Source organism: Glandiceps talaboti, chromosome 9 (assembly GCF_964340395.1).
Source record: "Glandiceps talaboti chromosome 9, keGlaTala1.1, whole genome shotgun sequence".
NCBI lineage: Eukaryota > Metazoa > Hemichordata > Enteropneusta > Spengelidae > Glandiceps > Glandiceps talaboti.
In genome coordinates, this window is record NC_135557.1 from 13215521 (window position 1) to 13239054 (window position 23534).

Sequence of the window (23534 nt, forward strand, 5' to 3'; positions counted from 1 at the left end):
GACACATGTACCGTAATTTGTTATCAATGTGAGCACCAATTTGAAGCTTGTATTTTTAAATCATTAATTATCAAATGACTGATTATGTACAATTAAACCATATCAATGAATGCACAAACTATATGAAAATTGGAAGTGTGCATTCCTAAAATATAGCCTAATCACTGCAAACCAATGAAAAATTACAACTAACAGATACATCAACAATCACTTTTTTAGAACGTTTGCAGTTAGGCCACTTTGAAATTTATATCTGGAAATTACCAGTGCAACGTCAGGTACTTTACGTTAACTCAAACTCTCCAAAATGGAGTGGTTGATTGCGAACTTGTATTTCGGCATTCACAAGTTGATCAATTGACAGATGTTGATTAAATCCTTCAAATCAAAGTTGATGTACAGTCGTTTTGTTTCCTTACCTTAGTGATTAGGGGAGTAGCAGTGTTTTGCGCCCTTTGTATAGGTTTATTTAGCTTTGTACGTAATTAGTTAGCCCATATCAAGAGAACTGATGGCACAAGGGAACCAATGGACCTGTTTGGTGTGATATTAGTAATTTGGAGACGAGTAACTGTAAATATGGGCTTGCTTTGTCATTATATTTGACATGTGGGCACAAGTGACTATAAATATGGACATGTTTTGTACATTGGACAAGAGGGAACACGTATCTCTAAAATGGACTTGTTTTGTATATTTGAAAAGAGATATAAGTGATCAAGACAGTAATCAGCGCCGTAGCGTGACCAAATTGCCGGGGGGGGGGGGGGGGGCAGAACTTTATCTTGGTGCAATCATGCATTTAAAATTTAGAAAAGTGGGTAATTTACATAAATTTGCATACTATTTACATAATATCTATTTTAGCATACGCAATTAAATATCATATGTAAGGCTAGAAAAAATTAAGAAGCTGGTCAACGGGCAACCTAACCCATCATATAGGGTAGATAGGTAGAATTTCGTTTTTTCACAATGCTTGCAAGGATAAAACAAACCATATATAATGATAGCAGAATATTTCAGGTCGAGTTTAGATAGAACTTATTCAGTCATCTTGATACTATCTCTTGCATAGGAAATGTACACAATTCACGGTTAAATAAATGTTATAACTCCTCTCACCCTCTCTTCACAAAAGACGTTAAGCCCCGCCAAATGAAACCCAAGCATTTTTTAACCACTCCTTCTGTCACCTACACTAAAGTGGAGATATAACACATGTGGTACAATATGATACATTAAAATAACAGTGATATCTAACAACAATAATACTCTGAATGAGATTACTTTCCACAGGATGTGGATTTCACATGCATACAGAGATCTGAGATGTCTCTAATTAGCTCTAACCTATACAGGGAGGTACTTAGCCAGACACCATCCATCTTGTTTTGGGAGAAAGACAATTATCAGTTTGATTGCTACTGATTGGAGAGGCATTCTCCTTGTCATTATCATTATAATGGAAATAATTGAAGTTTGGATTTTGATGTCGAAGGTACAGCTCTACTGTTTACTTAATCTAAAAAACCCTGAGAACATTCTCACCAAATTTCAGACCGATCTGCACAGGAGTTTCTGAGTTTTAAATTTGTTTAACCAAATATCACATTTTTTGACCAAAATCACACATCGATATATGGATTTTGAATTGGACAATTTCCCAACTAGTCACTCAAGGTAATATACCCCCCAAATATCATGGCAATTGGTGGAGCAGTTTTTGACTTTAAGTTGTTCACACACACACACACACACATTTTGCCATGCCCATAACAATACTAAACCTAAAAAGTTCAGTTGTGCTAAAAAAGCAAAGTATAAGTTATGTTAGATTCGCTGATTTCACTAACGGATATTTTATGTCAGAGAGGGCAAGGCTGTTTACTCAAAACTGGTCCACATGTGATACTCCATGGTGTGTCAAATCACAGCACATCATATGCATGACTCACTTTTATTTATCGAAAGCATCTGTGTAGTAAAGATTAGTGCACACATAATATATCCATATCCCATTTTTAAAAACACTTAATTCATGAAAACCAGTTTGTATAGTTAATTTGTTCACTACTTTGATGTTAATGCTGGGCATCATTTATATGATTACCTTAATCAAACAATTTTATTTGAATAATGGATACAGTTACTAAAAATTCAAACACTTTGTTATGAATGACAAATGGCAAGTACAATTTGTGAACAGTTGATGAGAGTAAACACTTTGATTTCAATATTGGATATCACTTGTATAACTTGTATACATTTAATGTGATCAAACACTTTGATTTGAATGACGAGTATCAGTTTCTTTTGTATACGACTCGACAGTTAATGAGAGTAGAAACTTTTACTTTGAATGGCATATTTGTATATAATTGATGAGATCAGACACTTCAAGATCACACAAGCTAATGTCATCATAAATTTGACAATGTATTATTGTAAGGTTTATGTTTATTCACAATCAATAACTTTGGTTTGAATGGCGAGTATGACTTTTTTTCTTTTTCTTTTTTTATACGAAAAAGTTAATGATAATAGAAACTTTTACTTTGAATGGCATCTTTGTATATAATTGATGAGATCAGACACTTTAAGATCTGACAAGTTAATGTCACCATAGATTTGACAATGTATTATTGTAAGGTTTATGTTTATTCACAATAAATTCTTAGCACCAATTCTCATTCAAAATTTCTGTTTTAGTTCAAAAGGTTACACACCAAAATAGAAAATTATATTTCAAATGCCATTCTTCCACAATGAATACATAATGTGACAAGGTATTAAAGTTAAACTGTAGCCTGGACTACTTACAGTTGGTGGCTTTTGTCATCTCCACAAATTTTTAAACCTTTAAATTCAGTGTCGGCCTAAAAATGGACACAAGTTCTTACTGGGCTTTAAATCTACTCCTCATTGTATTTGATGACATCAGTGGCATGATCACATGATCAGAATCTGTGAAGAGGATGGCACTTTGTAATGTAATCGCCATTGAGTAGATGGGATCAGCCAATCACAAAAGGGTATATTTCATGAATGGATTTGGACAACTTTAAGTGGGGACGGGTCATGGTAATGTGAAATCATAATCTATTTGACTACAAGGATGTTAGTAGAATTCTAAGCGTTTGTGGAGAAGACATTGTCAAAATCCACACAACAGACAGTCTAGGCTAGTCAAACACAGTACTGCCTTATTTAAAATGATGTCAACAAACTGTCTATGTCAATGTCGTAGTTTTAATTCTAACTTTCAATCTTGGAAACCTTCTGATTATTACAAGCCGTATTAACTTCACATCATGATTCAAACAACCTTGCCTTATCTTCATTCAACAAAATGGGTTTTGGGTATCGCAAAGATACAACATTTTGAAAGTCAACAACAAAAAACAATAACATGAAATAACTCAAATTATTCATGAGAAATGATCATAAACTATATAACTACTACTGTAAGATAAAGACTCCTTTTCAACAAACAACAGACGAACTGTCTCAAAAAAATATACATTATATAATTTAGTTTTAGAGAAGTATACATTTAACAGAAATGGCAGGCTTATGCAAATTTGAGCATAGCTATATTTCACTAGTTATGTACATCTTATAACAATGTACTAAATAACTTGGTATGTTGAACATAACTATGCTTTACTTATTATGTACATCTTATAACACTGAATGTACTAAATAACTTGGTATGTTGAACATAGCTATGCTTTACTAATTATGTACATCTTATAACACTGAATGTACTAAATAACTTGGTATGTTGAACATAACTATGTTTCACTATATAATGGGCACCATACTTAACTGCGTAAAACATAACTAGTAATGTCACATGATGGTTACATTCAGACATACTTGCACAAGAACAGTTAAATTTGGAATTAACTTATTTTTTGCTGTTTATGTTTGATGTATGTTTGTTATAAATGTATCAGCTGTTCCTATCATATATCACGTGTTCATATCAAAAGTGTTTCACATGTGATACTTCATGGCGTGTTAAAGCATCGCACAACATATCATATGCATGACACACATTAAACATTACATTTTGTGTCTACCTACAAATGGCAGAAATAACAAAAAATGGGTTTTAAAATAACAGATGTGATAGTAAAAAGACTTTCACAGCTCCAAGGCCCCCACTCATATGATAGTGCATACAATAGCATTCAATTCAGTGTTAATAGCTGCAGTGTGTTGTGGTAGTGTATTTACTTGCATCATTCTAACGCATTAAAAAGATCTGAAATGGGAGCCTCTGTCCGACCGAAGAAGAGACCAACGCTAGCCTCTGCTTACTTTTCAAGGTCATCAACAGTCTGTTAGCTAGCCCTTATGACTCTCACATTCAGTTTAACAACAAACAATCCAGAAATAGAAACACTAAAACTCTCATCATACCAAGCTTTAATAACGAAATCTACAAAAAAATCATTCATACCATGGACCATGAAAGATTTGAATGCCTTACCAGAGTCCACTGTAACATGTAAATCATCAGAGCAATTTAAGTCCGTGTTATCAACACTCTGTGATTCATGTGATTAAAACTAACAAAGTGAGCACATCCCTGGAGGATTTTTGCTCATTTGTGAAACAGCCTCAGTATCCAAACAAAAGGCCCTCACTGCAATGGTAGTGCATACAATAGCATGTTGTTCAAAGTGTTAATAGTTGCTGTGTGCTATGGTAGTGTATTGACTTGCATCATTTCTAGGCCATCACTGCAATGATCAGAGCTTAGTGTTTAACGGTTACTGTGCTATGGTAGAGTATTGACTTGCATCATTTCAAGGCCATCACTGCCATGATCAGAGCATAGCGTTTAAGGGTTAGTGTGCTATGGTAGTGTATTGACCTTCATCACTAGTCCCTCTACATAGAAGAATTGATAGAGGGACTTGTGATCACTTCTAGGCTCTCACTGCCACAATACAATTCACCAACTATTTGTTCATCACCAACTATTTGTTGTTCAGTGCCATGTTCTGAATGACATTCATCACCTAGTTGTTGCTCACTTGACTGGATACATTCTGAATTATTATGATTGAGTTGTACACTTCTGTCTACCAAAGGTTTGTGGCAGTGTTCGATATTTTGTTGTGCAGTAATGTTCATATGTTGTAAATCACTAGGGTGATTGGCTTGTAATGTTGAATGACAGCCGTGGATATTTTGTTGTTCCAGGTGGGACCCATCAATACTTTGTTGTTGTAAGTGGGATCCATCAATACTTTGTTGGTGTAAGTGGGATCCATCAATATGCTGTTGTTGTAAGTGGGATGCATCAATACTTTGTTGTTGTAAGTGGGACCCATCAATATTTTGTTGTTGTAAGTGGGACCCATCAATACTTTGTTGTTGTAAGTGGGATCGATCAATACTTTGTTGTTGTAAGTGGGATCCATCAATACTTTGGTGGTGTAAGTGGGACCCATCAATACTTTGTTGGTGTAAGTGGGACCCATCAATACTTTGTTGTTGTAAGTGGGACCCATCAATATTTTGTTGTTGTAAGTGGGACCCATCAATACTTTGTTGTTGTAAGTGGGACCCATCAATACTTTGTTGGTGTAAGTGGGACCCATCAATATTTTGTTGGTGTAAGTGGGACCCATCAATACTTTGTTCCAAGTCAGACCCATTGATACTTTCTTGTGTATTAACCTGAACATGAAGCACATCACTGTGTCCAACTTGTAATACTGATTGCAAGCCTATGATACTTTGTTGTTCATTGCTGGGGAGAATCCCTTCATCGTCGTCCATTGCTGCCTCTGTTTCTGGGACAGCTGTATTATCTTGTCTTCCACCTCCAACACATTGTCTTTCTTTGATCAGTTGCTCTGTTAATTCTATGCTTTCATATCTCACTGTTTGTAGTCTATGGAAGCCATCTTCATGAAGTTTATACCTACAACATAATAGATAATTGGAATAATTACATACCTACCAGTGATCACTTACATGTACATCTGTGTGCACACATACTATCGGTATTGCAAATCAAATCAAACTATCTTTACTGTCAATGCAGTGTTGCAGCGAGGGTGGGTTTTTGGGTCATTTGACACAGATTTTTTGGACCTGACCCACAATTTTGGAAGTGTTGGGTCATAGATGACCCACACTAAAATTGTGTGCAAATATGTTAAAGCAACATGACCACACCTACATGTATAGCAACAGTCAAATGATTACATACATTTGTATATAACATAGATAACAACAGGGTTGTATAGGCAACTGCATAATCATTCAGCAAATATCTAGCATAGATCAGCAGGTGGGTAAATATTTTTTTTAAAAACTATACAGTTGTGCTACAACGCCATTGTTTTTTTTTTTTATAATGTCCCCAAAAAATTTATGATGACCCAGAAAAATGAAAGTCTTGGGACACTATGTCCCACTCTTTCAAAAGGCTGGCTGCAACACTGCAAGGTCATTAAAAAAATAAATGTAAATCTGTCTGTTGGTTACTCTGGACATGTAAAAGTACAAACATATACATGTATATAAGATTAATTAAATAAATAAATAAATATTACACACACATTGCAATAATGGTGAGTCACTGAAAGAATATTATCAATATCTAGCATCATGGTTTAAGACTGAAATTGTGGAATGAAAGAATTTTTGTGGAAGTTTCTGTGCATTCTTGGTACTCTGAACTTTGTCACCCAAGGCAAGTTTTTTCGAAGTAAGCATGGTGAGACTTGGATCATCAGCAAGATGGTACAGTGCAATATTGAATATTACATATATTGTGCATATGAGCATACCATTGCTGCATGTACCCAATATCACCTGAACAAACAGTTGTACTATTTTAAATTCGTTTTTGATTTTGAGAGTGGAATAAACTTACCTAAATCTGCTGTGTCCAGAGGGCCATTTAAATTTGTGTTTGGTTTTGAGATGTTTGGTAAGGATTCCACCCCTGGAGAAGTGACTGTTACACATATGACAAAGATACCTTGGACCACTCACATGCTGTATTTGAAAAAAAAAATAGATGAAATTTTATACAATATAAAGTAAATCAGTGACTTTTGAGGACTACAATTTTCAAATATGATTTGTAATATGCTAATTTAAATTATTTACAAAATAACGGAAATATAGGAATCTGTCTAAAATGTGTAATTTTGAATAAATAACTTTAATACTTACATTATGCACTTTCTTGTAATGAAGTCGTAAGGACTGGGTAACTTTGGTTGCATATTGACATCCTTTCTCTTCACATTTAAAAACAATGGCTGCATTATGACTGTCCATATGACGTCGTAAGTCGTAAGCTGATTTACATCTGGGAAAACAAATCAATCATGAAATGTAACAGTTTACTTGGACAAGAAAGACAGTAACAACATTAGTCTACTTCTGATACAGTATGACTGTATCGTTACCATTTACACCTCCACTCACAGTGTAGTCAATGTCATTACTGTAGAAATCCTGAGATGCATGAAATGCAATTTAAAATTCATCCACAGCCACCCACACTCATTAACATCATGTCTTTGTTAAATTCTAACCAATAACACAGTCCCTCATAAAGTTAGTGTTTACTGGGACAGTTATGTGATGTCCAAATATGGTATATTTGTCAGCTCAGGATGCTACTTATACACTGTTTACATCGCTATAAGTTACAATTGGGGTTCACTGATTGGTTGAACAACTTTTTGTGCTGATTGGAAAAGGACTTCGACCAGACGTGGCTTGGCTAGAAACCACATTGGCATCCAGATTATAGCAACTAGTATTGACAAATCATTAGATATTTTCTCAATTCTTCTACATGTTAACATAATTTTTTACCTTCCACATGTTTCTAGTCATCATTTTAGTTTCTTAATGAATATCTAAGGAGTTTTGCAATAAATCTACATAATACATGTGGTTATTTCACATCCTGTACTCCAAATCAAAGTAAACACACATGTTATATTCAATTAGTCCAATGGAAATCAAATAACAGTAATTTCATCAATTCCACAAACTTTCAGGTTATGAGACCAAATCACCAATTTGAAAGTAGTACAAGTGTGTTGCATGCGTACGTGTGTGTGTGTGCGTGTGCGTGTGTGCATGTGTGTATTTGGGGTGGGGCAGCACCAAGCTGAAAAGCAGCAATGAAGAAGCAATTATTCATCTCTGCTAAAATGTATTAAAATCAGTGGAGTGGGATGGTCTGATACTAAAGGTTATATACACACACTGAAAGTCATTACTCTCCTTTTAAAATGTTATCTTTCACTTACATAAACATCATGACCATTTTAGTAAGTATTTAAAACATTGATGGTCATCATGTGTGGTACAGCATCTAACTACACGGTCATTGGCCGGTGCTTAGCAAAAACACCGAAGACTAGTCTTAACACTTAGATTCTGTACATACCCATATCCGCATAGTTCACATTTATGTGGCTTTTCTTCTGTGTGTCTAAATTTGATATGAGCTTTGAGAGACGATGGGGATGGACATGTCATGTCACAGAATGGACACTTGTAGTGATTGACTGTTAAAAGAAAACAAAATACAATATTGTTACTTTTCTGACCACTTGTAGTATGTAATATGATGGATTAACTGCATACGTACGTACGTACGTACGTACGTACATACATACATACATTCATACATACATACATACACACATACATACACACATACATACACACATACACACACACATACATACGTATGCACATACATACATACATGTATACATACGTACGTACGTACATAAATATATATATACATACATACATACATACATACATACATAGCAAGTGAAAGTATGCCCACCGAAAAAACTGCAAACAGTAATGCAAATATTCAGAGTTTGCCACACTGACACGTGCACATAATGCAGTGCTGTAAAATTCTAAAAAATAAATGCCATGAGTTACTTACCATGACATCTCATATGATCTCTTAGTAAACGTTCTGTAGAAAATGTCTTGGAGCAATGAGAGCACTGAAATTTTTGTACTGAAAACAAAACAACACATTCAGATTAGTATTTTGAAATGATTTGGTTTTTTTTTGTTGAGTTAGCCATTTCATTACAAAGTGCTGACACTGACCAGAATATTTGTCACTGGTAATAATAGGTAAAATCTAAAATGATCCACTTCCTTGTTTTCGCCATAAACATTATGGTACTAAATCTAAGCTAATTTTACTGTTACTAGGTTAAAAAACTTATCTTAACCTACAAAGCACTCACAGATAAAATTATCTCTAATAAAAAAGGGGCTTATAAATTCCTCTCAGATCTACTAGCCAGGCCTGTAAGCCTGCTCTATATAACTTATTAACTATGGGCTACCCAAGTGTTAGCATGGGGTTACAGGGCTCGAAATTCGTTTTTTTTCTTGGTAGCCCAGGTGGGCTACCATCTTTTAAATTTGGTAGCCCGAGAGCAATGACTGGTAGCCCATATGCATGCATTCCTAAATTAATGGTGTCTGTGTATATATGTAACTATATGATGTATTGAATTCGATGATTGATTGAATAACTTAAGAGTCACGTTAACACGTTATTTGTGTGTATTTCATGCCATATTTGACATTGGGGACGCAATTTTTTGCATGTATGTGTCTCTCTGGGGACGTGTCATAAAGAGGGACCGTAAGAGGCTTACTGTTACAACGTACGGTTATCATTGCAATGAAGAAAAAACATGTAGTCGCAGTTCGTACTTGTAACTATTATTTAAATCTCTTGGTGCAGTGAGACCTGTAAAATTTGAATATGATTCAACGTATGGAAAACGTATAAACAGTTTCATAAGCCCCATGGCCATTTCCTGGTGTGGAGACTACGTCTTGGGCAGTTTAGAAACTATGTGCTGTTATTATTATCTATCCACGTGATTGGTTACTTATTAACAGACGGGTTAGACAGGATTTGTATTAATACATGACGGCCATTACGGCAAAGCCCCTTCCATTCATGGGCGAAGAGATAATCAAACAGAGTCTAAGACCACATCAGCAGACGGTCCATGCTGAAAACTTCACTAAGATAAATTCAAATCATCATGTCACCATTTCATTCTCACTAAAACTTCAACTTTCTTTTGAGTTTTGCTACTACTACTAGATCGAATGCATTACGTGAATTTACCATTCACCACTGCATGCTCTCAGGGGTTGCGTGAGCGTGGTTTACACACGGAATGTTTTAGGCATCGTTCAAGAATAAACGAATATGTAGGTGTATACCAAGTTAACAGTTCTCATCAGCATAAAATGTTATCAAACACCATTACAACTGTGTCTCTGTCAAGTTGAAAGTTAAAGCTGTCATTCATGTTATGGAATTTAGTTACTGCAGCAGTGCTGTACCGAGAGTGTACTGTACTCCGACTCCGAGAAGAACCAAAAGGGCCCGGGCCGGAGAGCAGATTTCCAGAGAGTGATAACCATGGGAAATTGAAAGTACAGAAAGATAACATTAAACAGAATATTGTTGCATATAAATGTTTTGTTGTGACATTTTGGTACAAGCTGTGTATACGATGAACGGAAGAATGACGTGTACAGTGTACATGTATTTCGTGTACATTTGATATACATGTAGTGTGGATGCAAATTTGGAAAAGACGCACAGATTTTGACGCTAATTTTGGCGAGAACACGTCCCACAGGACTGCGACCTAGGAGGCCCCCGGCCCGGGAAGGTGTCGGAGTCAGGGTGTCACAGTTTCATTCAAAACTTAGTAGCCCAATTGGGCTACCACTCACATAATTTGGTAGCCCAGAGACAGACATTGGTAGTCTGTGGACGCGGGACTACCGCGAATTTCGAGCCCTGGGTTATGTGCAAGCATTAACTTTTCCATTTGAACTACCATTTACATGTATACCGAGGTGTTCGTGCCGTGCCAGTCTACGCTATCACTGAACTAGTTTAGCGTTAACTTGAGCTGTTGCAGACATTAACTCTTTACTACCACAAGGTGATGTACTAGTGCAAGCCTGGTGTTATCACTGAGATAACTTAGTTTGCATAGGACAGGTGCAGACATTAACCGTTTCAATAATTACTACAACATGTAGTGAGGTGCTAGTGCAAGCCTGGTGTTATAACCAAGCTAGCTTAGTTTGCATAGGACAGGTGCAGACATTAACCATTCCAATTACAACCATATGTACAATGTAGTGAGGTGCTAGTGCAAGCCTGGTGTTATCACCGAGCTAGCCTAGTGTATAGGACAGGTGCACACATTAACTGTTCAAATTACTACCATATGTACAATGTAGTGAGGTGCTAGTGTAAGCCTGGTGTTATCACCGAGCTAGCCTAGTGTATAGGACAGGTGCACACATTAACTGTTCAAATTACTACCATATGTACATGTAGTGAGGTGCTAATGAAAGCCTGGTGTTAACATAATCCTAGTGAGGTATTAGTGTCAGTCTGAGTTTAACACAATACTAATCCTGTGCTAGTACTGCATAATTAAATTGCTAGCCAAAATAGACAGTGATTCGAAACCGGAAATGCCACTTTTTATGCAGTGATTGGGGCAGATACATACATGTACTGTCCAAATATGGAACATTTGTCAGATCAGGATGTTACTTATACATTGTTTACATCATTCTTGGGTTTTACTCATTTGCATCGACAAGTTTTGCTTCACAATTTTTCACTGAGCTAGACGAGGTGAAGAGATGATACCAAGGATAGCTCTAGACTAGAAAGAAACTTACATTCTACAGCTAGTTGTCTATCCAAATGATCAACAAACTTGGTACGGTTGTAAAATAAACCACCACACACAAAGCATCCATATCGCTTTTCTTGAGTGTGACTGCGTAGATGTTCTCTCAGTTTGAACTTTGTTTTTACACTGGTACGACATCCTGGGATAAAATTATTACAAAATAGAATTACATAATGTGTGAAAAACATTCACCATTCACAGAGCACTTCAAGTATGGTTACAAGATATTTATCTTTGGCAAATAATACATAGATGCACATAAATATGACCAACATTTCAAACTAAGGCCTATGAAAAAAACTTCAATTTAAAACTGCCATTCAATTTTAGAATAGGTGGGTAGGTAGATTTTTTATTTTACTGTTTTATTCATATTTTTTTCATACGTGAGTGTCTAGTTCAGGTAGTTATGTTTTCCGTTATTTTCCATATGGTTTCTATGTTATTGGTTTCTTCTTATCAGATATACAGCCATTACAGATTAGAAGAACAGTTTTATATTGTCTTTTTAAGTTCATGTCTGTTTCCGCAGCCACTATTCCTTGTGAGGCTTCACAATTTTCATGATGTTATTATTTTTTTCTCGAATACATAAACAGTTTAGGGTAGGCATGAAAAACTATGTAGGGTCGGGTAACCGGAACCAAACAAGTGTTTTTCGGCCTAATAAAATTATCAAAATTAGTAATTCTAGACAGGCAATGTCAATTATCACATATATGGTACAAGAGTTGTACCAGAGATTAAATGTACATACATGTATGTAGGTGACGTAAAACCATGACACAACCCTCCAGAAAACCATAGTTTATGAAATACTTTCATAACTGGTGTGGTGTTCCCTTCAAGCAATCTTCACAACTTTCTGGGTTAATTAGTTACGCAATTGGTTATGGTATCACTGAATCAAGCCTACCTTTCAACCACACCAAGCATTTTCCCTTTCTTAGCACAGAAATCTGTTCTGAATTTGAAATTACCACTAACAGCTGTGCAAACAAAGTGGATATCATATTGAATTAAGCTAAGATGTAATCAAGAATGCAATGCCCCTCCACTGTCTATGGTGGTACATAACACAGCTCCTCTAATTCTTAGCCTTAGTGTTGGCAACTTTGCAGGAGTTTTACCAATCTGATTAAAATATGATGTAGTGTACAACTCGCGATATCTTTTTGACTGTTACATTTACTGTTGTTTGTTCTTTTGTGAGTGCTTGTTACATACATTTGACACAATACCATAGGTTTTCCTGAGCCACATGAGAGCACCGAGTGAATTCACTCAACCAATGAAAACGCATAATGCAACAAAACATACAGGTACAGTACATGTACTTCAGAGCGCTTTCTTTGAAAAGAACATGAACACAGTGCAGACAACAATGTTAACATTATTGATTGGTGATTCTCTTTCATTCTATTTCGATTGCTTGAAGTGTTATCTTGTAAGACAGATTCTGGGTGGCTACTCATGAGTACGAGATTGGGTTTGGGAAAACCTATGGTATTGTATCAGATGTATGTAACGAGCACTCAAAACAGAACAAATGGCAGTAAACGTAACAGCCAAAAAGAAATCGTGACATGTACACTACATCGGATTTTAATCAGATTGAGGCTTTACATAGGCTTATTGCAAAACAAGGGCAAAGCCTTGGTACGGTTTGAAAGGTAGACTTGAGGTAGTGAGACCACAGGTCTCTGGGTTAGGGTAAATTAATTAAAAGCACTTTAGAATATGACCTTACCTTCCCATTTGCAGGTATAACCATCCATACAATCTTCTGGAATAAATGCGCTGTCAGACGTCATAGCATGCATCTCAACATGGCGGTAAAAATACTCTGGGTTATCTACATGATACTGCAATAAAACATACTACAGTCAGCCTACATCTGCACACTTTAATACATACATTAACTCCGGGCATTTACTTTTGAAGTTAACTATCATCCTGATTTTAAAATACAACAAAAAGTCAACTTATTCTCACATGTTTATTTATCAGAGACCTATCTGTAGGCTCCTTTGTTTCATGTGACAAGTGACAAGGCTCCTTAGGTCACTTGTAATTCCATTTCCCTTATTTTACATATGTGCACTGGCATTAACACCTCACCAGTGTGTGTGTGTGTGTGTGTGTGTGTGTGTGTGTGTGTGTGTGTGTGTGTGTGTGTGTGTGTGTGTGTGTGCACGGATGTATTAGAGGAGATCCTAATACAACCATTGTGTGTTAGCTAGTGACTGGAATGCATAATAGTACCTGCACATGCCCGATTTTAATACCGGGCTAGCTCAGTGCTAACAATGGGCTTGCACTAACACCCCAAGTGCATGTGTTAGCAACAGCACTATGTTAAGACCAGGCTCACTTAGTGCTAGTGGTAATACCAGCACCAACAGTATGTTCACAGAAGATTAGCTCAGTCCTAACACTAATACTGGGCTGGTACTAACTTCTAATTGAAAGGTGCTAGCAACGGAAAGGTTTACAGTAATAAAGGAACTGCAACTAGAAACCATTCCTGATCAAATGTTGGACTTACCATACACTGCTGCCATGCACACTGGAATAACTCCGGTAATTCCGGGATTAGATTCCTATTTTGCATATCCAGCTGACATGGATTTAATTTACATTTGCTCTGTTCCTGTAAACCGTACCATTTTACCTTGGTGTGATAGGCATGGAAAAATACATGTCGGATCAGATCTGCCGGTGCACCAGTGTAGGAAAATCCACAATCTCTCCATAAACATTCATATTCATCTGGAAAGAAACATGGAATATAAAAAGGTATTGGGTTTCGTAACCGTTTACCAAAAGTTATAAAACAGTACAATTTTCCCTTTGGCAGATTCTTTTTTCTGCCGGATTGCATTCAAAAAACGCCATCTTTTATCATACTGTAAGCATGAAACATTTCAACAGTGTACTGTAAGAGAACACCAACTCCTAGGAATGAGACTAAGAATTCCCACCTCCTTTAGATTATTCTGTATAGTAATACACCTTTAAAGCATTATTAGAAATCTTTATTTCTTATTTAACTATCACTTTATTTATTGGAAATCCAGTATTCCAGTCATTCGTCTTGCAGACAGTCTCAATCTGATGTCATCAACCAGTGTTGCAGCCAGAGGGAGGGGGGGTAATTTGACACAGTTTTTGGACCTGACCCACAATTTAGGAAGTGATGGGTCATAGATGACCCACACTAAGGTTGTATGCAAATCAGTTTAGCAACATGACCATGCCTATAGCAACAGCCAAATGATTGCATACATTTGTATATTACATAGATAACAACAGAGTTGGATAGGCAACTACATAATCATTCAGCAAATATCTAGCATGGATCAGCATGTGGGTAAATATTTTTAAAATCTGTACAGTTGTGCTACGCCATTAGCACTTTTTTTTACAATGTCCCGAAAAAATTTATGATGACCCAAAAAAGTCTCAGGACACTATGTCCCACTCTTTCAAAAGGCTGGCTGTAACACTGATCAACTCCACCAGAATACTGAAAATACAATATTTTATCCTTTCAGCAGTACCATCAATATGAGATAAGTAACTAGTCTCAGTTACCAAAACTCTCACAGCTGGGAATCTGTCTACAAGACCTCCTCAGACGCCAGTCTGGGGAAACCAAATCTCAACTCACTCAGACTGGAACAACATGTGCATGTACAACATGTATTGCCTAGAACATTATTTACATTTTTCTTTCTTTCTCTCTTGAATTTTGAACAATATCCACACAAACTATTGTCACATGTTCATACAACAATAATAAGCTATTGAATGGTAATTGGTTTAATTATAGTCTCAGTAGGGAGGCATCTGTAGAGAACTTGCAGTGAACTGTTTTAGTACTTCCAAATTTGTTTACACTAACTTGATCACAGGGTGAGTAGAATCACACAAGAGAGGAACCGCTATCACCCACTTGTGTAATCTACTACATTGAAGACCAATAGATTCAGTTTGAGTCTATCTTAGTACATGGAAGGCTAGAATACCAGAGTCATAGTTTTTACGGTGATGATGTAGGAAGTCTTGGAGGCGTTCTTGCCTTGAATTTCAGACAAAGTGATTTTTACACTGTGACAAATAATGTCTTGGAGATGTATCCCACCTTGAACTTCAGACCATGGATACTTTTTGCATGTTATGTAGAAAATCTTAGAAATGACCTCACTTGAATTCCAGACAATGTGCCTTTTACATTGTGATGTACATGTAGAACGTTTTGGAAGATGTTCATTTAATTTTTAGCCTGTGATTTAGGAAGTCCTGGAGATGTAATTTTAGACTGCATACCTTTTATACAAGATATAAAATGTCTTGGAGATGTTCTTACCTTGGATTTCAGACGCTGCAACATCCACATTGTCATGTAGAAATTCCTGGAGATGTTCTTTGACGTGTTTGATGAATTCATCAACAGTGTCTTCTATAACAGTCTTGCATATACCCCATTCACACTGCAAGTATAATTCACGGTCTTTCATACCCTTGGGCGCCATCCTCACCAGTTTATCTACATGTACACGTCGTACTAAAATGGCTACAAGAAAACCAACAATACTGAGTTAATTTCATCCAACATTGCTCGAACTGTGTACAATAATAATAATAATCATTCAAATTTATAATGCACCTTTCCTCCTGCGTGCTCAATGTGCTCACAATTCAGTGCAGTAAGGTCATATCTGCCTAGAGATTGCATAGCAGATAAGACCTTACAGCATGGATCAATGGCAGTGCATAGGCCCTTTATATTTCCTCAACTCCCTATGGAGCATTCAATCTATACACGCATAGGATTAAAGCATTCACATTGCAACCTCTATCCTACCGGGTCCCCAATTATACAGCTGGGTGGACTGAGACACAATCATGGTTCAAATCTTGCCCAAACAAAGACCTTTAGCCATTCAGAAACAAACAAACAGCAGCGACGGGGTTCAAACCTGCAACCTACAGATTCCAAGCTGGCAACGCTAACCATTCGCCCATCATGACTCTACATAACACAACACTCCAAAGACAACCAATTTCTAATAACACTTGTCCATAGCCCAATTTGAGCATTTTGGACAAAATCACTTGTCCAGAACAAATGAAAGGCCATAATGGCATTATTTCGAGCCCTGCATCTAGACCAAATACAAGTAATTTTAACAAAATTCTTTACAACTGAAGTCTTGTAAAAATCAGCCTACCCGTAGACTTGTAACTGACAATAACATTTTGATTTTTGAAAATTCAGAGATTGAAAAAAAATGTGCACTATATCATGTATATGTATTTAATATATTTTTAAATATGTACAGACATGTATTTTCTAGCTTCGGTTCAAAGTCACACATGATTCCCTACCTCCCCTAAATCATATTATTATAGTGATATCAGACTGCAGTACAATGGTTTGTCCCCATCACGGTATTCCTACTTCTGCCGCGGCCACTATCTTTTCACATGAACTTTCGCTGAACTGAAGCGTGAAGGAAACGTTTCGCAAAAAAAAAAAAAAAAAAAAAACGCGAGTGAGCAAAGGCCTTGTACTTTAATTACTGGTGGGCTAGTGAAAACGGGTAGGTCTTGACTTGAGAGATTTAATGTTCAAACTGACCCAGGGGATGGCCATGCCATCGCATCGGGTGGTCCCAGCACAGCCACGTTTCCTGAGCTGATACAGCATGTATGTATCAGAAAATCAGAATAGGTTTCTATCAGAATGCAATCAAATATAGATAGATAACATTGACGGGTTTAGCCAACTATTTATGAAAGGGGTAAAATAACACGTGTTACTGTGATCGCGGAAGTCCACTCACCACGAAAAACAGTCTATGTTGTGCCAAGTGTGTGGGCCCAGACACAGAGTCAAGATTCCATATTGGCATGATTTACAATTTTGATAATGGCATTGTCGATATACGCAATTTTGGTCAATGCGTTTGGAACCAAGCTGGACATGACAATGAAACACAATTCATTATAACTTTGATTTGTCTTACCGTTAGGCGTTCATTCTAGCCCCGGATTCTAGCTACCGCGGTCAGACGATACTTCAGGAGACCGCCACTGCATTGAATGAACCAGGAAGTGTTAGCGCGCAGCATACATACATACCAAACGACTGCTGATTGGATACAAATGACCTGGTTCAGAGGTCACCCTAAGATCTATCACTTACATTTCTGAAAAATCCTCTACGTGCTCCGACTTACTGATGTTGAAGTTACCTAATACAACAAATGTACATGCAATAGAATATTTTATATCAAATTGTTATCACTCCTTACTAATATTTCACAAAATACGTCAATATTTGTCAACCAATGAAATACAGCTTTATAGAAGGTACTTTATGAGGCATGAGGCAGTATCAAGAGATAACATGAGGGCGCTGTATGTATGGCTATTCATTTACTGAGCAACTTGGGCTTCACCGGGGACTTTATGTGTATTGACTAATGTTCTTATTTTAACCAGGAACCCACAGAACTCAAGAAGAGAGTGCATTTCCATAGAAGGGGAATTTGGGAGAAGATGTGTCGAAACCCCCGTAGCGTGTAAATATCCAGAGCTGACTTAGTGCCATAAATGGCGCTCTCAACTAAAGGAGCAACACTTCCGTGTGTTTTGACGTCGTACCCTGGCTCACCTACAGGAGTGTATGAAGGTCATCAGAAGATGGTAGAGGAGCATTTCGAGATAGTGTGGTATGAACAATATCAAAGAAACCCAGAGAAGTATGCTGACGTCATCCAAGGTATTTTTTGTTACTGCTTTCAGCCCACTATTACCGAAGAACTTGTTAAATCTTTGCCAAAATTGAAAGTGGTTTCAGTGTTTGGCGTTGGTTATGAGTTTATTAACCTAAATGTGCTCAGAAAATATGGTATTAGACTGGGAAACTCGCCAAAGCTGCAAAGTGACACGGTTGCTGATGCGGCAATTTTGTTGATGTTGGCATCAGCTAGAAACATGATTCCAGGATTACAAAAAGCTGCCAATCCAGCACTCGAGAACTTTGACCGTCATATTATGGGAGTTGATGTGTATGGTGCTACTATTGGTATTATCGGCATGGGAGATATAGGGTACGCGATAGCAGAGAGGGCTAAGGCATTCAGCATGGAAATATTGTATCGTAATAGAATAAGAAGGTCCGCGATAGAAGAAGAGAGAGTTGGAGCAGTCTACTGTGACTTGGAAGAACTATTACGCATGTCTGACTTTGTGATGTTAGCCACACCTTTAACTGAAGAAACACGCGGTTTGATTGGACAAAAAGAATTTGGCATGATGAAATCCACAGCGACAATCATCAATATTGGAAGAGGTGCATGTATTGACCAAGACGCTCTGGTAGAGGCACTACAAAATAAATCTATACGTGGAGCAGCCCTTGACGTGACCTATCCAGAACCATTGCCACGTGATCACCCGTTATTGAAATTATCCAATGTGATTATTACACCGCACTCAGGGTCACAAACGTATACAACCAGCGCAAACTCAAATCGATTAGCGATTGATAACTTGATAGCTGGAATTGAAGGCAAACCTATGCCGGCTGAAGTAAAGTTGTGAAAAAAAAGAGACAGTGACTAAAAATCACTGTTTTCAGGGAGATTTATTGAATATGTCAAAAATAATTCGATACAACTGATGAAATAATAAGGAAATTACCATTGGGATAGATTTATTAAACACAATTTGTTGAGAATCTCTTTGTGATTGACTATTGATAGATCATGAAATAATACGAAAATATGCTTTCTTGCCATTATACATATAACGCTGGACTTGCCTAATTTGACAGGCTTTTCTTGGTGTATTTTATTTTAATAAAATAACTTCTCATAAAATCGCACATACAATTATTATGTTCTCGTGGTAACGTGAGGAAGTGATCATGAGTATGTATGTGTGTGTGTGTGTGTGTGTGTGCGTACTTGCATGCGTTTGTGTGTGTGTATGTATGTATGTATGTATGTATTTATGTATGTATGTATGTATGTATGTATGTATGTAATTCTTTTCTGTTCTGTGCAGTTGTCCACTTTTTCTGTGTAAATTGTTTGAGAAAAGCACAAAAATGAAACAAAAACTTCTGTAATTGAAATCAACAGCAAGACTAGTTCAAAGTCAAAGAAATACAATTAAAATGGGAGCATATTGTAGGTCTTAATATTACTGTTTCATTATCATATGTCTGACACCCCCGGGTCGACGTAAGTACGTCAGCCACACTAGTAGTAACGATTGGTTAGAATAAAATGACCTCTTTCATGATTGGACAGTGTCTCATGACGTAGCACCGCCCCTAGTTATTATGAATATTTGTGGCGGGATTGTCTCAATTAACGTCACTTCACATCAGAACTTCATTCAAGTCATTTCCGTAACAGCTGAAACCAAAGCGAAACGAACAATGTCTGGCCGTGGTAAAGGTGGGAAAGCGAAGAGCAAGGCGAAAAGTCGTTCCAGTCGTGCTGGGCTACAGTTTCCCGTCGGAAGAGTACATCGTTTTCTAAGGAAAGGTAATTACGCCGAGAGAATTGGTGCTGGAGCCCCCGTCTACCTTGCTGCAGTGTTGGAATATTTGGCCGCCGAAATCTTGGAGTTGGCGGGCAACGCAGCCCGTGACAACAAGAAGACCAGAATCATTCCTCGTCACTTGCAGTTGGCTGTCCGTAATGACGAGGAGTTAAATAAACTATTATCGGGTGTTACCATCGCACAGGGAGGCGTTTTACCAAATATCCAGGCTGTGTTATTGCCCAAGAAGTCCGGTGCTGCCGCTGCGAAAGCGGGCAAGAAGTCTTCACAAAGTCAAGAATATTAGGGATGAATATGCCAGTCACCGATTTGCAAGAAGTTTGGATTTTCATACTAACTCTTAAAACATTCGTGTGTGTGTGTGTCTGTTTTGTTGCTATCAATCTACGGACGGTGTCAGACTGTAGTGTAACTGTAAGTGTAACAACATGGCGACTTCACCATTCACGTGATTTACATTCTCCGATCAACCAGCCTGTGTCACATGCACAGGTCATTCAATCTTTGAAACATACGGACACGCGATTTCACAGACAATATCTAGACTCCTTAGAGCGGTGTTGAATTTTTAACTTTTTAATTTTCAAGTTCTGACTTAAGCAATTTTAAGACCACACCCACATAAAGTGTCTCTGAAGATGGAACTTCAAGGCATCATACTAGTAGAACTGTGGTATATGGAGGCCGCCATGTTGTAAGGATGCACAGCTTACACCTCGTGTGTCTTCATGATGATGTTATATCCAGACACGCATTCGTTGCCACCGTCACTGATTTTATTTCAAAACTTGTACACTGTCTGTGTATACCTATCGCCTTTAAATCTTGATTTTATGGTGCAGATGTTTGTTATACAAATCTTGCATTACATGTGTTGAAAACTTAGGGATAGAATATTTCTTCAGATTGTTGTAGTCAATCACTGTGACTTTGTCGATATTTTTTAATTAAAACCATTTTGAACCTACAAATCATACTGTTATTGTTGTCTTTCTAAATTTCATTTAGGGCAAGCCTTGAACTTGATTAGTGAACCTGACCAACCCAAAAAAACAAAATCTAAATAAAAATAACCACACAGAATTTATAATACACCACACCATATTGACTATTGTACTTGTGGTAACACACACACACACACACACACAAAATGAAATAAGTTTTGGCATTACAATTTTTAGTTGATATCTTTTATACAACATGACTTGGTCCACTGTTACGGCAGTCAAATTCTTAAATATAGTAATTTCTTTAAAATTGTTTGGCAAAGAAACATGAGAAATGCCAACAATGTCATGACACAGGTCAAAGGTCATGCATTGTCCAGCTGATTGAAGAATCATGTCAAATGATTTGTTTGGACTAGGTATTGTTATAAAGTTGGTCGAGAGACAATCTTAATATCTATGGCTTTGGTTTTTCTACGAAATCAGAGAATCAAAACTTTAGGATAGCCTCTTGACTATTACTATGTAAGTTTGCTAACAACACTTTTAAAGTGACCATATGGATGAGGATTTAATATTTATTTTGGACTTAACTTTTTAAAACAATTTTATAAAAGCTCCCAACTTTAAAAATCAACATGAAACAACATTGACTGAGTCTGTGTTTGTAACTCAATACATTGCAAAATACTTTAAAAATGTGTAAAAAGTTTGTTATTGTACGTACAATAATAAATATTTTCACATTTATCACTCAGTCTTTTGCCATTTATTGAGTTAAAAACAAGGACTTGGCAAATGTTGTTTCACATTCATTTTTCAAGTAAGAAGCAATGATAAAATTGTATTATGAATTAAAAATCCTGAACTAAATACCAAATCATCATCCATATGGCCACTTTAATTTTCTTGTGGCGGGAGGTTAGTCCTGCTAGCTGACAATAACTGGAGGTTAGTCCTGCTAGCAGACGACTGAAGGTTAGTCCTGCTAGTAGATGATGACTGGAGGTTAGTCCTGCTAGTAGATGATGACTGGAGGTTAGTCCTGCTAGTAGATGATGACTGGAGGGTAGTCCTGCTAGCAGATGGTGACTAGAGGGTAGTCCTGCTAGCAGATGATGACTGGAGGGTAGTCCTGCTAGCAGATGGTGACTAGAGGGTAGTCCTGCTAGCAGATGATGACTGGAGGATAGTCCTGCTAGCAGATGATGACTGGAGGGTAGTCCTGCTAGCAGAGTGACTGGAGGTTATTCCTGCTAGCAGACGGTGACTGGAGGTTAGTCCTGCTAGCAGATGATGACTGGAGGATAGTCCTGCTAGCAGACAGTGACTGGAGGTTATTCCTGCTAGCAGACGGTGACTGGAGGTTAGTCCTGCTAGCAGATGGTGACTGGAGGTTAGTCCTGCTAGCAGATGGTGACTGGAGGTTAGTCCTGCTAGCAGATGGTGACTGGAGGATAGTCCTGCTAGCAGATGGTGACTGGAGGTTAGTCCTGCTAGCAGACGGTGACTGGAGGTTATTCCTGCTAGTAGATGATGACTGGAGCCTGGAGGTTAGTCCTGCTAGCTGACAATAACTGGAGGTTAGTCCTGCTAGCAGATGGTGACTGGAGGTTAGTCCTGCTAGCTGACAATAACTGGAGGTTAGTCCTGCTAGCAGACGGTGACTGGAGGTTAGTCCTGCTAGTAGATGATGACTGGAGGTTAGTCCTGCTAGCAGATGATGACTGGAGGATAGTGCTGCTAGCAGACGGTGATTGGAGGTTAGTCCTGCTAGTAGATGATGACTGGAGGGTAGTCCTGCTAGCAGATGGTGACTAGAGGGTAGTCCTGCTAGTAGATCATGACTGGAGGATAGTCCTGCTGGCAGATGATGACTGGCGGTTAGTCCTGCTAGCAGACAGTGACTGGAGGTTAGTCCTGCTAGCAGATGATGACTGGAGGTTAGTCCTGCTAGCAGACAGTGACTGGAGGTTATTCCTGCTAGCAGACGGTGACTGGAGGTTAGTCCTGCTAGCAGATGATGACTGGAGGATAGTCCTGCTAGCAGACAGTGACTGGAGGTTATTCCTGCTAGCAGACGGTGACTGGAGGTTAGTCCTGCTAGCAGATGGTGACTGGAGGTTAGTCCTGCTAGCAGACAGTGACTGGAGGTTAGTCCTGCTAACAGACGGTGACTGGAGGTTAGTCCTGCTAACAGACA

At 37.7% G+C, this 23534-nt stretch overlaps 2 protein-coding genes and 1 pseudogene across 2 annotated transcripts; 2 read left to right on the top strand and 1 right to left on the bottom strand.

Moving 5' to 3' along the window:
- Positions 1–4057: 4057 nt before the first annotated feature.
- LOC144439718 (histone H4 transcription factor-like) lies at positions 4058–17891 on the bottom strand. The gene is made up of 10 exons (XM_078128952.1): positions 17831–17891; positions 16168–16374; positions 14344–14567; positions 13546–13660; positions 11782–11934; positions 8969–9046; positions 8450–8570; positions 7213–7351; positions 6908–7032; positions 4058–5947 (listed from the first exon to the last, which is right to left on the bottom strand). The coding sequence occupies exons 2-10, from the start codon at positions 16331–16333 to the stop codon at positions 4906–4908; spliced, it is 2163 nt and encodes a 720-aa protein (XP_077985078.1). The 5' UTR covers positions 16334–16374; positions 17831–17891; the 3' UTR covers positions 4058–4905.
- A 346-nt stretch (positions 17892–18237) lies between these two features.
- Positions 18238–19621, top strand: LOC144440349 (glyoxylate/hydroxypyruvate reductase B pseudogene; annotated as a pseudogene).
- Positions 19622–20209: 588 nt separating this feature from the next.
- Positions 20210–21268, top strand: LOC144440173 (histone H2A). Its single transcript, XM_078129457.1, has one exon. The coding sequence runs from the start codon at positions 20257–20259 to the stop codon at positions 20668–20670; it is 414 nt and encodes a 137-aa protein (XP_077985583.1). The 5' UTR covers positions 20210–20256; the 3' UTR covers positions 20671–21268.
- The last annotated feature ends 2266 nt before the right edge of the window (positions 21269–23534 follow it).

What these genes read in the sequence shown, in the direction of transcription:
- LOC144440173 (XM_078129457.1), top strand. Translation starts at nt 20,257, where the DNA reads ATGTCTGGCCGTGGTAAAGGTGGGAAAGCGAAGAGCAAGGCGAAAAGT.
- LOC144439718 (XM_078128952.1), bottom strand. Translation starts at nt 16,333, where the DNA reads ATGGCGCCCAAGGGTATGAAAGACCGTGAATTATACTTGCAGTGTGAA. An exon ending in GTGCATGGCAGCAGTGTATG is followed by an intron (nt 13,661 to 14,343) that starts GTAAGTCCAACA and finishes GTTTTATTGCAG; the next exon opens with TATCATGTAGATAACCCAGA. An exon ending in TAGACAACTAGCTGTAGAAT is followed by an intron (nt 9,047 to 11,781) that starts GTAAGTTTCTTT and finishes TTTTGTTTTCAG; the next exon opens with TACAAAAATTTCAGTGCTCT.